General features: G+C 42.2%; 1 protein-coding gene across 4 annotated transcripts in view; it reads right to left on the bottom strand.

Moving 5' to 3' along the window:
- LOC109931459 (MORC family CW-type zinc finger protein 3-like) overlaps positions 1 to 14,063 on the bottom strand; it is a 57,845-nt gene that overhangs the window by 30,799 nt on the left and 12,983 nt on the right. For all 4 annotated transcript variants that reach the window (XM_048602601.1, XM_048602603.1, XM_048602602.1 and 1 more), the window contains exons 8-12: positions 9,387 to 9,506; positions 9,179 to 9,276; positions 7,064 to 7,171; positions 3,568 to 3,696; positions 1,002 to 1,076 (exon numbers count right to left, since the gene is read on the bottom strand). In XM_048602601.1, coding sequence (XP_048458558.1) covers positions 1,002 to 1,076; positions 3,568 to 3,696; positions 7,064 to 7,171; positions 9,179 to 9,276; positions 9,387 to 9,506 — 530 coding nt within the window. The remainder of the gene's footprint in view (positions 1 to 1,001; positions 1,077 to 3,567; positions 3,697 to 7,063; positions 7,172 to 9,178; positions 9,277 to 9,386; positions 9,507 to 14,063) is intronic.

Genomic DNA, 14,063 nt, shown 5'->3' with positions numbered 1-14,063 from the left:
TTACTCATGATGTTTTCCATAAATGGAACAATCCTGTGTGTCAAGAAGTTTCTTTCAACATCGTTTTCACTTTCACCATCATAATTTCTTATTAATCATTTGGGGACGTGGGCTTCGTTGGCTGGACTGGTATTTATTGCCGATCACCAATTTCCCTGGAGAAGATGATGGTGAGCTGCCTTTTGAACCACTGCAGTCTATTCAGTATAGGTAAGCCCACTGCTCTGTCAGAAAGGGAGTGTCAGGAGTGTCAGGATTTTGACCCAGCAACAGTGAAGGAACAGCAAGGCAGCTCCAAGTCAGGAAATATGTCACTGTTGCTGAGTCAAAATTTCATGTTAATTTTCCCAATCAAAGAAAATAATATTTTGTTTTTTACCATGTTAAAACCCTTGAGGATGTTTTTTAAAAAAAAACATCAAATTTCCTCAACCATAGCAACACAGAATTCCTACAGTGTACAGAAAGTCCATTTGGCTCATCGGGTTTGCACCAACTCTCCAAGAAGCATCCCACCCCATTCTCATAACCCTGTAATCCAGTAGAAATAATCCAAACAACATAAATGTAGACACCATTATTACCAAATGACCAATTGGAAGGGTATATGAATCTTTCCTTCCCCCCACCCCCATTCTGGGAACTACCACTCTCACCAGGGTATGTGCTTTATATGCCCTATAGGTTACTTCATTATGACTTCTAATCACCCACTATACTGACAACACCGGTGGAAACATGGGAGCAACAGTTGCACAGAAACACCACTGAACCCACCAATACACAGTATAAGGGGTGGAAAAAAAACAAACTACACTTTATCAACCTGGTCAAGCCCATGTTTGAAATATATTTTTAAGTCCACGATTTAGTTACAAATTTAAGAATGCATTTTGGTCTAAAAGATAGTCACGTACAGGACTGTAAGGTTAAAGACCTGCAGCAGCATTTAACATATCAGGTCAATAATGTAAAACCTTCCATCAGTGAGAAAAACTTACAGCTTTTTATATGTTTTTTCATAACTGGGAGTAACATCAATAGCATCTTCAGGTTCTTCTGGAACACTGCAGCTCCTAAACAAGACAACAAATATTCAATCAAAAGCAAGTTGATAGATGAAGGCAGAAAACACCAGCAACATACAACATCTTAGAAAGCAATAGATTAACATCTTGTGACATCCTTCGTGATAAGGGGTTCCATGTAAAGCATTGCTCTATCTTTAATTTTCAAATGCTGGATTACTACACATTTCCTGCAGGAACATATTCAACATTTGTGGTTTTACATGTTTGATTTGAACTAAAAAAAAACAGCATGGATGTAATCATTTAAACTGCACTCTTATGCATTCTTTAAACAACTTCCACCTAAATTAATCCACTTGCACTATATTCTGCAGTGAATTAATTTCAAACAAACACAGAAAAATATTTTTTCCTTAATAATTTGTTAATCATCTCTCAAATACTTGCGTATTTCCGAACTTTAAAAAAACAGCCAAATTTGAAATATGGGAAAAGCATCATTATAGCACGAGGTCTTTTTCAAAAGGTGTATTTATTATGCAAACTACATTGCTTTAAAAAAAAAAATTCCGGAATGGAATTTGTGCACCTGCAGTAAAACTCTCCCACATAATGCAGACCATTCTCCAAATGTGACCACTTTTCTTCAAAATGCTAATTTTCTAAGAATAGGAGTCAGGAAAGAAGTGCCGAAAGAATTGCCAAAAGAAGCAGTCTGCAGATAACGGAGGTACTTTATGCTGTTCTATAAATCCACACACACAAAAACTGCAGGAATTGTAACACAGTTTGGAGCTGGAGGAGCACAGCAGGCCAGGCAGCATCAGAGGAGCAGGAAAGTGGATGTGGTCCTGACCCGAAACATCAACTTTTCTGCTCCTCGGATGCTGCCTGGCCGTTTGCTCCTCCAGCTCCACGCTGTGTTATCAGCAGTTCTTACTATCTCTGTAGGAATTGTAACTTGTGCAAAAGACACCTTTGAGAGAAAAGTCATCCAAAAATGAGGTTTTAGCTTGAACGCTGATCACAAAGCAGAGTTCAGCTGAAGTGAATGTGGGAAAAGACTTGTAGCTATCACAAGCAAATTTACCCATTACCCACTTTTCTTTTTGCCACACAAGCTTTTGGCCATAAGTTTTTTTTAAAAACTCTATTTATAAATAATTAAAGCCACAAAATCATTAAATAAACTGGACTTGGAAGATCTGTGATTATAGTACACATCCTCCATAAAAGTTTGATACTTCATTATTCCCATGTTCAGCCTTGAATGAGGCACCAAATGTTCTCTGTTTCCATTTTGTTTATAAACGTCTTTTCAGAAATTCATGCGCGTACACAGGCAGAGTGCTGGTGCATGTCTTCATCCAAACTGTGAACAAAGTCTGTCTCGCTGGGGTTATGGACATGACAGCTACAGAAATGTTAGCATGACAGCAACCTTGGGCCTGCTGCAATGTTCCAAAAAAAGCATAACACAAGCTTGAGGAACAACCCTCATTTTCCCTTTAGGCACTTCACAGCACCTAGGCCTGAATATTGAATTCTACAACTTCAGATCCAGACTGCATCATGCCTATTCTCCACTTTTCTACACTTATTCCCTCCCCCGACCAACCACCCACACCCAGACCCCCACCCCCAAGTATAGTCTTATTTGCGTCTTCTTGACTTTGCTCTGAACAGACAGGACCCATTCTCTCTTTCACACCTTAATTCACACCCATTTGCCATCTCTGTTTCTCTTTCATCCTTAACAATCCGTTTGTTTTCTGCACTAGGCATCTACATCATCTGTTCCCTTCACCCCTATTGAAAGTAAATAAAAACAATTTCCTACCCCTGTCAGTTTTGAAGAAGACACTCAGAACATTAACTCGGTTTCTCTCTCCACAGATGCTGCCAGACCAGATGAGTTTCTCCAGCACTGCGTTTGTTTTGGGATTCTGCTTCCACTTCCTTTTCAGGAAGACAGTTTTTGAACAATTTTAAGACAGAGATGGATAGATTCTTGTTAGGCAAGTGGGTGAAAGGTTATTAGGGGCAAGTGGGAATATGGATTTGAGGTTACAATCAGATTGGCCACGATCTTCTCCAATGGCAGAGCAGGTTTGAGAGCTGAATGTTCTAATGCTGCTCCTTGTTTGTATTTTTCTAAAACAAGGGAACAGGTTTAAAAATCAACTCAGCACACCTACACTTCAGACAGTCCCTTGTATGAAATAAAAAGCAGGTCTAGATTAAATGTATACATCTGGGAACATAAAGGAAATTATAAACAACTGAAAAGGCAAAAGAATTGATGAAGAAAGAAGTGCATAGTTGTCTAAAAATAATGAGATAATATGACCTGAAGCTTACAGACCTCTAATCCCCAAGCTTGCCTAATTATTATTTCAGTGTTAGCCAGTGTTCTCTCCTTTTCGAATCTTCTTTTGACGTGGTGCTTTGGGATTGGCCCTCATGTAAAATTGAGAAATGGAATATCATTTTGATAAAAAGTAAATATATGAAACTAATACTGAATGGTTCTTACCTAAAACATGGATCTGGATTCATGCTACAGAACCACTTATCAGGCAGCATATCTGGATCAATCCCATCTTGAAGCTTTCGCCATTTTAAACAGCCATCACATTGAGCCCAAACTTGATCAGGAAGCTTCCTGCAAAATAAAAGTTAATGTACATTCTACACTTGGAAAAAAACTATAAACTTATGAATTCAAAGGCAGAAATAAATTGCAAACCATAAACAAAACTGTGTTGAACTTTACCTATAAAATCTCTTGTGGAACTGACTCACAGCAAGATACTTAATTTCCAGCACCCAAGTGTAAGATGCTTATGTGTCATAAATCATGGGAGTCCTTAAAAGATATTTCAGTGGATAATTTTACTATTGATGTTTGCATTTTTCTTGGCTGTTTTGTTTAAACCCTTATTGTGGCCCTTAGAAAGTTTAGCTAAGAAAACAGCAAACAAAAATATTTCAGAAAGCACTTTAGACAATTTCTGGAAAAGTTAAAGCACTGAATGTTTGATTGAATCCACTAATCGTATGCTGATTGGAACCAATTTACAATTTTTCAGCTTTAAATGTTGAAATAAAAATTTATAAATGCAAAAACGTTCATAAAGTGTGACGTAAGTACAACTTTTTTTGACAGTAAATGTTCATTAAAGTTTTACATTTACAAGATCAACTTCTGAAATCAGATTCCAGACCCAAGTCAGAACTCTGCAGTATCATGCAAGACAGAACTATCTTCATAGAATGATCTAGCACAGAATGAAGCCACTCAGTCTGCACCAGTACTCTGAAAGAGCTATTCAATTTACCTCAACAGCTAGCTTTTCTCCACAACCTTGCACATTAGTGCTCTTCATGTACAGACTCAATTTCTTTTTAAAGATTCCTATGAAAATCTAATTTCAACACCTTTTCAAATCATGTTTTAGACCTTCATAACTTTGAAACTTTTTGACATTTTCCTCTAAACGTTTGGCCAATTATTTTAAGTCTGCGAAACCAACTATTCAAGATTATGTCCTTTTCTAAGGTTTTTGAGTAGATTTGTATCTCAGGTTGTGGTTGGTTGGCTCACCGAGCTGGTTGGTTGTTCCGCAGACATTTCATTACCATGCTGGGTAACATCAACAGTGCGGCCTCCGATGAAGCGCTGTTGTGTTTTCCTGTCTGGTATATAAACTCTGGTGTCTGTTGAGCTGGATTACCTCACTTCGGTTTTCCTTTGCAGTGGACTATATTTAGGGTCTACCTCTGTGTGTTTATTGATGGCCTTCTTAGTGGAGAGCCAGGCTTCTAGGAATTCCCGTGCTTGTCTCTGCTTGGCCTGTCCCAGGATCCTGGTGTTGTCCCAATCAAACTGGTGATTTTCCTTATCCATGTGGATGGAGATGAGTAAGTATTGGCCGTGTCTTTTTGTTGCTAGTTGATGCTCCTGTACTTTTGTGGCTAATTTTCTTCCTGTCTGTCCAATGTAACGTTTGTCGCAGTCTTTGCAAGGAATCTTGTATATGGTGTTGGTTCTGTCCATAGTGGGTAACTGGTCTTAGGTTCAGGTTAGCAGTTGGCGTAGGGTTGAAGTGGGTTTGTGTGCTACTCTGATGCCCAGTGGCTGTAGGAGTCTTGCAGTCAGTTCAGATGTGTCCTTGATATATGGTAGGTAGCGTGAGGAGTGTGTTGGGGCATGCAGTATCTTCCTGTTGTTGTTTGTGTAACAGGCATCGTCTGACCCAGTTGTTTGGGTATCCGTTGTCTTTGAATACTTGGAAGAGGTACTCTTCTTCTTTTTGGCGTAGTTCCAGGTTGCTGCAGTGTGTTGTTGCCTGTTTAAATAGAGTTTTCACGCAACTTCGTTTGTGGGTATTAGGGTGGTTGCTGTTGAAATTCAGTACTTGGTCAGTGTGTGTGGCTTTCCTGTGTACTTTTGTCAGGAATTCCCCGTTGGTCCTGCGTTCTAACATGACGTTCAGGAATGGGAGCTGTTCATTCTTTTCCTCTTCCCTGGTCAATTTGATCCCAGTGAGAGTGTTGTTTATTAGTTCGTGTTTCGGTTGGATTAGCGAAAGTGCCATGCTTTCAAGTCTCTGCATCACTGCTTCAGCTATTAGTCCAGAGATAGGTGGCCCCCATGGGTGCCCCGTTGACCTGTTCATATATTTGGCCATAAAAGGTAAAGTGGGTCGTGAGGCATAGGTCCAGTAATTTCAGCATATTGTCTGTGGAGATGGTGTCACTCGGGTCTTGTTCTTGTTTTAGTGATGTTGCCAGTGTACACAAACCGGAAGTACCCCTCAGACCCATAGTCTCCCTGCCAGGCATGCCATCACACAGACTAGCCAAGGAGTTACAATGGAGACTAATCAGCAAGTCATCCCACTCAATTCATTCAGCCCAAGAGTTCCTCAACTCCCTCAGGACATAAGAATAGACGACAAAACCATGGTGTCATTTTACGTTACTGCCCTGATCACATGGATTGACATACCACTAGCAAGAGAAATACTGGTTTATGTCCTGAGGGAATTGAGGAACTCTTGGGCTGAGTGGATTGAGTGAGGTGACTTGCTGACTAATCTCTGCCCAGTACTTACTCATCTCCATCCACATGGATAAGGAAAATCACCAGTTTGATTGGGACAACACCAGGATCCTGGGACAGGTCAAGCAGAGACAAGCACGGGAATTCCTAGAAGCCTGATACTCCACTAAGAAGGCCATCAATAAACACATAGGGCTAGACCCTATATATACTCCACTACAAAAGAAAATCAGAAGTGAGGTAATCCAGCTCAACTGACATCAGAGTTTAAAAACCAGGCGGGAAAACACACCGGCGCTTCATCGGAGGCCGCACTGATAATGTTACCCAGCAGGGTAATGAAACATCTGCGGAACAACAAACCAGTTTGGCGAGCCAACCAACCACAACGATTGTCTTCAATGTCACAGAAATTAAACGTTAAAAGGAAAAAACCTCCCAGCAATTTAGATTTGCACTCATCCAGACTGAACAAAGTAACTGAAACCTTGGCATACAAACATGAATTGTTCACACATCACAAAAGGGTTAGGAAGCTGCATGGGAATTGAAAGAGTCAGTTACATTTTTATTATTCATTCACAGAATATGGGAGTCTCTGGCTAGGCCAGAGACTTTATTACCCATCTCCAAATGCCCAAAGAGCATTGCTGTGATCTGGAGTCACATTTAGGCCAGACTAGGTAAGGATGGCAGTTTCCTTCCCTAAAGGACATTAGTGGACCATGATGGGTTTTTCCAACAATTGACAATGGATTCATAGTCATCGTTAGACTCTTAATTCCAGACTTTTTTTTTAATATAGAGTTCAATTCCACCACCTGCTGTTGTGGGATTCTAACCCAGGTCCCCAGGACATCACCTGGGTCTGTGGATTAAATGTCCAGTGACAATACATGAGGCCATGTTAAACATGCTACTTGAATGAGTGATATGTTTTTGCTAAAGTAGCACAAATACTTACTGCGAATCTTCTACCGGTACAACACTCTGAGGATCTTCTTGGTTTCTTTTATTCTTCTTCTCATTCCAGTAATCATTCAGCTTCAGTCCTAGTGCTTGAATCGTCAGTCTGTAATTAGGACAAAACATGTAAAAGGTATATTCTAAGAAATGAAATATTTGTTTGCATTCAAGTCTTTTCCATACCCTGGACTTGCCACGACTTGGGTGGCTTTCAACATGGTTTATCCATTCTCTCCTGCTCTCAGCTCTCGTTATCACTTATCCAGCTGCTTTTTTGTTGTAGCCTACTATCTTGTCTGCCTACCCCTTTCATATTTCTTTCTCTCCGGGCTCTGTCTCCACTTATCCACTCACCTCTTGCCCCCCACCCTCCAAATTTCATCTTCAGCATAAACGCCACTTTTCCAAAGGGCTATCAGATTTGCAACGTTAATTCTGCTTTCGGACCACAAATGCGGCCAGACCTGCTGAGGCTCACCTGCGTTTCCTGTTTTTGTTATGGGAAATGGCTTAGTAGCTACCTCAACATAGGTTAAATAAAAGTTCTGATTTAAATTTCAATTCTCTAGTTCTTTTTCACCAAGGCTGATAAAATCTTCAGCATTTAATCGTCTTCTTAGTTGTCTCACTAGTTTTTTAAATACCTTTATGATTATGTACCAGTTTAGAACAGAGATAACTCAGGCATGTTTTCTGTTTTTAGGGAAAAATCAAACACATCTTAACATGTCTTCTTGTGTGGTGGAACAACATATTCACACTCCAGAAGTATAGATTCAGTGTACAGCCAAAATTAGTTTGAACAAATATCAAACTCAAATGCAAAGGCCAAACTGACTCTGCTGGACCTGTCAGCACCATGGCACTTTCCACTTCATACTATTAAAGCTATATTTACAATTTTCTGGATTCACGGCATATAAACCTTGTAGCTGCAGTGTCAGTGTAAAGTGTATTGTAAACATATCCTATGCCACATTCTTGTTTTGGTTGCAAATGCACAAATTGCATATTTCAGAAAAATAACAAGGAAGACCCATCTAAGTGATTATACTTCTGGGATCGGAGATAGGAACTGCAGATGCTGCTGTCAGAGTCAACACAGTGTGGAGCTGGAGGAACACAGCTAGTCAGGCAGCAGAGGAGCAGGAAAGTCGACGTTTCGGGTCGGGACCCTTCTTCAGAACTTCTCCGAAACGTCGACTTTCCTACTCCTCTGACGCTGCCTGACCTGCTGTATTCCTCCAGCTCTATGCTTCAGGATCACTGTGCTTCTAAGATTACTGACACAGTTTTGATACTGTTTACTGTGCTCTGTTAGATGATTTATTCACACAGTTTTACTGTGAAGACTAACAGTACACACTGGATGACTTTCAGGATTCCTCCATGGCTGGTAGGGAAGTTAATTGTGAATTTATCAGAATAAGAATAACAATATATCTTAAAACACAACTTTTATTTTGTTAATAGTCAGATATTCTCAGTCAGCCACCAGATGGTGTGTCTTGAGAGAGGAAAGAAGCACAGCAGTACTTTGGTATTCCATCTCATCAAGAGAATTGCAGAATGATGCTTGTAGTTGAAGTTAAAAGTAGGGTTACAAGAACACATGATGCCTGGAGAACGTAGGGAACTCTGATCTTATTTTTTTTTTAAAATGGTGTTATTCAAAACAGTCAGGTACTTGTACAAAACACAACAGAGCTCATCTATGCAATTCTGGGTCATAATGTTATGCTGTCGTCTTTTACCTTCTTGTCTTCTATTCTTGTAAAACTAGAAATAATGAGCAAACTGGCCTTGGCACAGTACCAATTCACAACAAAAATAAACTCACACATCCAAAAATCAAATTAAAACTCAAAGCTACCAGAGGAACATCAACATTTTTTTTAAAGTGATTGCAGTCAATTTAATGATACATTTATTTCTAAAGAGGTATTAAAGAACAGTATGAAAATTGTAAACTTCTTTCCCTCCATAAAAAAAGAGTATAAAATTGTATAATGAAATTAAGGTCAGTGCACGCTTAAGTCACATAGCTATAATTTAAAAAACCATATGCATACTGTACTGAAAATAAGATAGCTTCCCAACATTGAAGTTTTACCTATACTCATTCGTATAATCAAAGTCTTGTTTATTATGTGTTGGCTTAAGAAAGTCGCACTCAATAATTCCAATAACACCAACTCCCATGTTGTTTGCCTGGAAGGAAACAGTAGAATGGACTCATTATTATTACTTTAAATACAGACAACAAATGCAAATTATAATTTTAAACTATGACTGATTTTATAATTTATAGATGCACTTACTCTGAGCTGATAGCCAACTTTCTCGTAAGACTTAATCAGTCTATTTTTATGGTACATCATTATTCCAAAATGTTCTTTATTTCTCCAGTTAAAGCCAAAGGTTATTTTTATGTTTTTGTTCTTAAACAGCATTAAGGAAATTGTAAATACAGCTGTATTTGGAATGAAAATTAAATGAATACCTACATTTTCAAATATTCTTTCTCAAACCCAAAAGAAAAGAAATTAATTTTGTGTCATATTGACTCCTTGATCAATGACTTGTTTTGACAAATGGTTGGAAGTGGCCGGGCGCCATCAACCCCCGAAACCTAAAAAAAAATAAGGCTACTGGTGATGGAAAGAATATTAAGCCTAGCACTCCTGCCGCAGGAATGTATCCAAAGTTAGAACAGTCTGAAGAAAGCAAGGATCAGGTTATGGTTGATATTCTCTTGGCAGCTGCCCTTAGGGACCATCCTCCCCCCTATAATGACAGGCAGGGTTTGTTCACCAAGCGATCTGGTGAGCCTAAAGGCCAATTCGCCCAGCAGGTCCACCCCGGAGGTCACATGGAAAGACACAGTAAACTCCAAAATGAGAATTGTGGTCAGTGGTGGCAGGGTAGGGATAAAGGACAGGATGTCTGCCGGCGATGCAGCCAGAAGGGCCACTGGGCTTGGCACTGTCATAATGAGAGATGGGGCACGTGCTGTCGATCAGATACCCACTACCCCTTTTTCTTTTAATAACCCTTTCCTTCACGGACAATTGGGGTGCCACGGAGGGGCAGCCTTACAGGCTGCAATGATCAGATTGCCCTCCTCTCCCCATGAGGACCCCATGGCTGAAACTGAGATCGAAGGGAGACAAGTAAACTTTCCGATTGATTCCGCCGCAACGATCTCGTCTGTGTCCCCCTTTGTGGGCCTGCCTTGTAGTTCTAAAAAGATTTCCACTATAGGAGCAGCCAGAATTCCGACGGTTGAGCCCTTATCCCATCCCATTCCTATCCAAATCGGAAACCATAATGTGAATGAGACCTCTGTAATTGCCAAACATTCCCCTGTCAGCCTATTGGGTCACCAAGCGCTCTGCAAGCTTGGAGTTACTATACATTGCACTCAGCAAAAACTATTCCTCGAACTTCCCGAACATTCCGTCTCTTTGGCCTACAGTATGTTACTCAAAGAATCTGACGACCCAAACTGTGCCCCTGACCTATACTGTTGGCTCCTACAAAATAACCCCCTTGAGAAGATGTTAGTGTGCCTCGGTGCAGCCCTAACTGACAGTAGCGACGAATGTTTACGCTACTTGTGCCATTTGCTCAGTACCAGATTACTTGCCAGAACCCCCATTGTACGGCGCTATTTTCAAAACACAGAGTCCAATTCCTATGTTCAGCGGGCAACCCCTTTTTCTTAATGCTCCTGATACCCTCTGTTTTGACGGTCACATCTATTTCAGTGTTCTGGGTTTGGGAGCCGCCATTGATCTGACGCACCCCCAAGGATCTCTGTTTCAACTGGGCCCCACATCAGTCCCTCATATCACCGTGGCTATTAAGGCCCCAGCGAACCCTACACAGATTGGCCCCATGCTGAAGCGCCTGCGAGAGGAATATCCGCTGCGTTCCATCACGGTTCCCCTTCCGCCTTTTGGAACTGTTTTGGTTCATGACCTTTCAGCCCACTTAGGTTGCATCACGCTGACTTCTGAGTCCTGGCCTGTTATCTTTTGCCGATTTCAGCCGTCTTCCTCAGTAGATTTGTTCTTCCCTCTCCTTCTGCAGTCTGTCCCTTTCTGTTTATGGGCTCTGCACAAGAATCATGTTGGGCTCGTTTCTTCCTGTTCACCCATCGGGTTACTGTTCGCTCCGGTACACCTCTGCCCTCTATTCGACAGTATAGGTTACCTGCGGAAGCAGAGGAGGGTATAAGGCCAGTCATTGATGAGCTTTTGGCCCAAGGTGTTTTGCATCCAGCCCAGAGTCCTTGTAACACGCCCATAAAGGGAAGTGGTGTTTCGTCCAGGACCTACATGCCATCAATCAGATTGTGGTGCCTGTAACACCCATGGTCCCTGACACCAATGTTATTTTGTCCTCTTTAACCACAATTCGACTTACTACACAATGATTGACCTCTGCTCAGCCTTCTTTTCTATTTCTCTGCATGAGGATAGCCAAGACCTTTTTGCATTTACTTATACGTGGACCCAGCTTCCTCAGGCTGTACTGAGAGCCCGGCTGTCTACGCCACCGCTGTCCGTGCTGACCTTCGCGAACTCTCTCTGCCCTGTAACAGTTCAGCCTTACAATATGCTGATGACTTATTAATCGCCTCTATTAACAACGTCAGCTGTGAAAAAGACACAATTGCTTTACTCTCTCACTTGGCGATTAAAGGGCACCATGTCTCCGCCCCGAAACTGCAGCTCTGTCAGCCTTCTGTACGATACTTAGGCTTTATTCTGGAGAACAGTACACGTCGGTTGGGACCTGAACGGATCGAGGCAGTGCTGAAAGCCCCCTTGCCTAGTACGCAGAAAGAGACGTTATCCTTTCTTGGTATGGTTAATTATTGCAGACAATGGATACCTGAGTACTGACGCATGGACGCCGTCCTTCGGCAGACTACCTTGCGGGGACATTCCACTGAAATTGAATGGACTGCAGAACGTCGCAGAGCCTTGGTTGAGCTTAAGACTGCACTGACAGAAGCCCCTGCCCTGGGCATTCCAGATTACAACAAATGCCTTTTGCACGCTTTGTTAGTGAAAAGAAAGGGTTTGCAAGTGGCATACTGACTCACGAACATGGTGGACTCAAGCGGCCGGTAGCATACTAAATCGGTTCAGCTGCCTCCCGTTGTTAGAGGAATGCCCGGTTGTCTGCGTGCTATTGCCGCCACTGTGGTCATCTTAGAAAAATCCAATCCTATTGCTTTTAGACCACAGATGTGTCGTTTTGGCCCACCATGCAGTTTTACTGCTGCTAAATTTGGCAGCGACTCAACATTTGACTGCCGCTCGTTGCACTGGGTACGAGGTCATGTTACGGTCTAAGCCAAATATCTCCTTCCACCAAGCTCCCTCATTAAACCTGCCACCCTTCTCCCTGATAGTACTACTGTAGACAACATCGAACACGACTGCCTGCAGCTTGTCGACTCTGTCACATCTCCCCCCCCGACTTACAGTCAACACCCCTTGATAATCCCGATTTGGTGCTCTTCACTGATGGCTCCTCTTACCGGCCTTACAACACTGCCATTCTGGCAGGTTATGCTATTGTCACTCCCTTTGCAGTTCTGGAAGCATTTGCTCTACCTCCCGGCACTTCTGCCCAGGCCGCCGAACTGTTCGCCCTTACCCGTGCTTGTATTCTTGCTGAGGGTTGCACTGCTAACATTTATACGGACCCGCGGTACGCTTTCAGGGTTGTTCACGATTTTGGCACTCTATGGCAGCACCGTGGGTTCATCACCTCTTCTGGTAAGCCCAGTCAACATGCCACCTTGATTAGTAATTTACTTTGCACCGTCCTTCTTCGCCCGTGGATTGGCCGCAATTAAGCGTGATGCGCATACTCAGTTTCAAGATGATATTTTGCACGAGAATGCCGCTGCTAATAAAGCAGCCAAAGACGCCACCTTGTCCCGGGTGACTGTGGTGTCCTCTTTTTTCCGCCAATTGTTGCCTAAGTCCATTGACCTCACTCTCGCAGTACAAGCTCAACAGGGCACCCCCCCTAAAAAAAAAGGAAAAAGATACCTGGGTTATAAAGGGCTGTGCCCAGGACCCCGACAATTTGTGGCACCACCCTGATGGAGGGATTGTTTGCCCGAACGGTCTCCTCCATTCACTTGCCTGCCTGGCGCATCGGCAAGGGCATGTAGGAAATGGCAGGATGTTGCATCAGGTCACACAACAATGGTTTGCACCCCGTATAACAAACGCTCCTCAACAAGTAATTGACACTTGTACCACTTGCCAACAGTACAAGAGGGGAAAAACACCCGAAGTTTGATCACTTGCCGGTACCGGCTGGACCCTTTGGAAATTTACAAATAGACTTTGTGCATATGCCATCGTCTGGAGGTTTCAAATATATACTAGTGATAGTGGACATGTTCTCCAAGTGGGTGGAAGCCTTTGCAACCAGAAAAGATGACGCTAGAACAGTGGTAAAATGCCTGAAGGATATCATCCCTAGATTTGGAATACCCGATAGAGGGACCATTTTACAGGAAAGATAGTTACAGCCCTGACTCAGACCATGGAATTTGAATGGAAGGTGCACGTACCTTACCAACTCCAATCCTACGGAATAATAGAACGAGTCAATAGTACCCCAAAAAATACCCTTGAAAAGGTCTGTCAGGAAACTGATTTAAAATGGCCCGAAGTGCTGCCTATTACCCTTTACACCCTAAGGAATCAGGTAAATAGAACAACAGGCCTAACCCCGTTTGAGGTCTTAATGGGAAGACCCATGACCACAGGCACCAAGCCCCCAATGACAGGGGCTGATGTGGCATTAATTTGGGTCGATGAGTAAACCTTACAGTATGCACAGGCCCTAAGTGAGGTGGCCCAGTTGAATCATGATAAAGTCTTTGCAACACTGCCAAAGCCCAAGGAGGGGAATACTCATCCATTTAAACCTGGTGATTTTGTATATATCAAAGCAGT

The sequence above is a fragment of the Rhincodon typus genome, chromosome 11 (assembly GCF_021869965.1).
Source record: "Rhincodon typus isolate 14 chromosome 11, sRhiTyp1.1, whole genome shotgun sequence".
Classification (NCBI taxonomy): domain Eukaryota; kingdom Metazoa; phylum Chordata; class Chondrichthyes; order Orectolobiformes; family Rhincodontidae; genus Rhincodon; species Rhincodon typus.
Note: the sequence above shows the minus strand (reverse complement) of the source record. Positions and strands in the feature narration are given on the sequence as shown.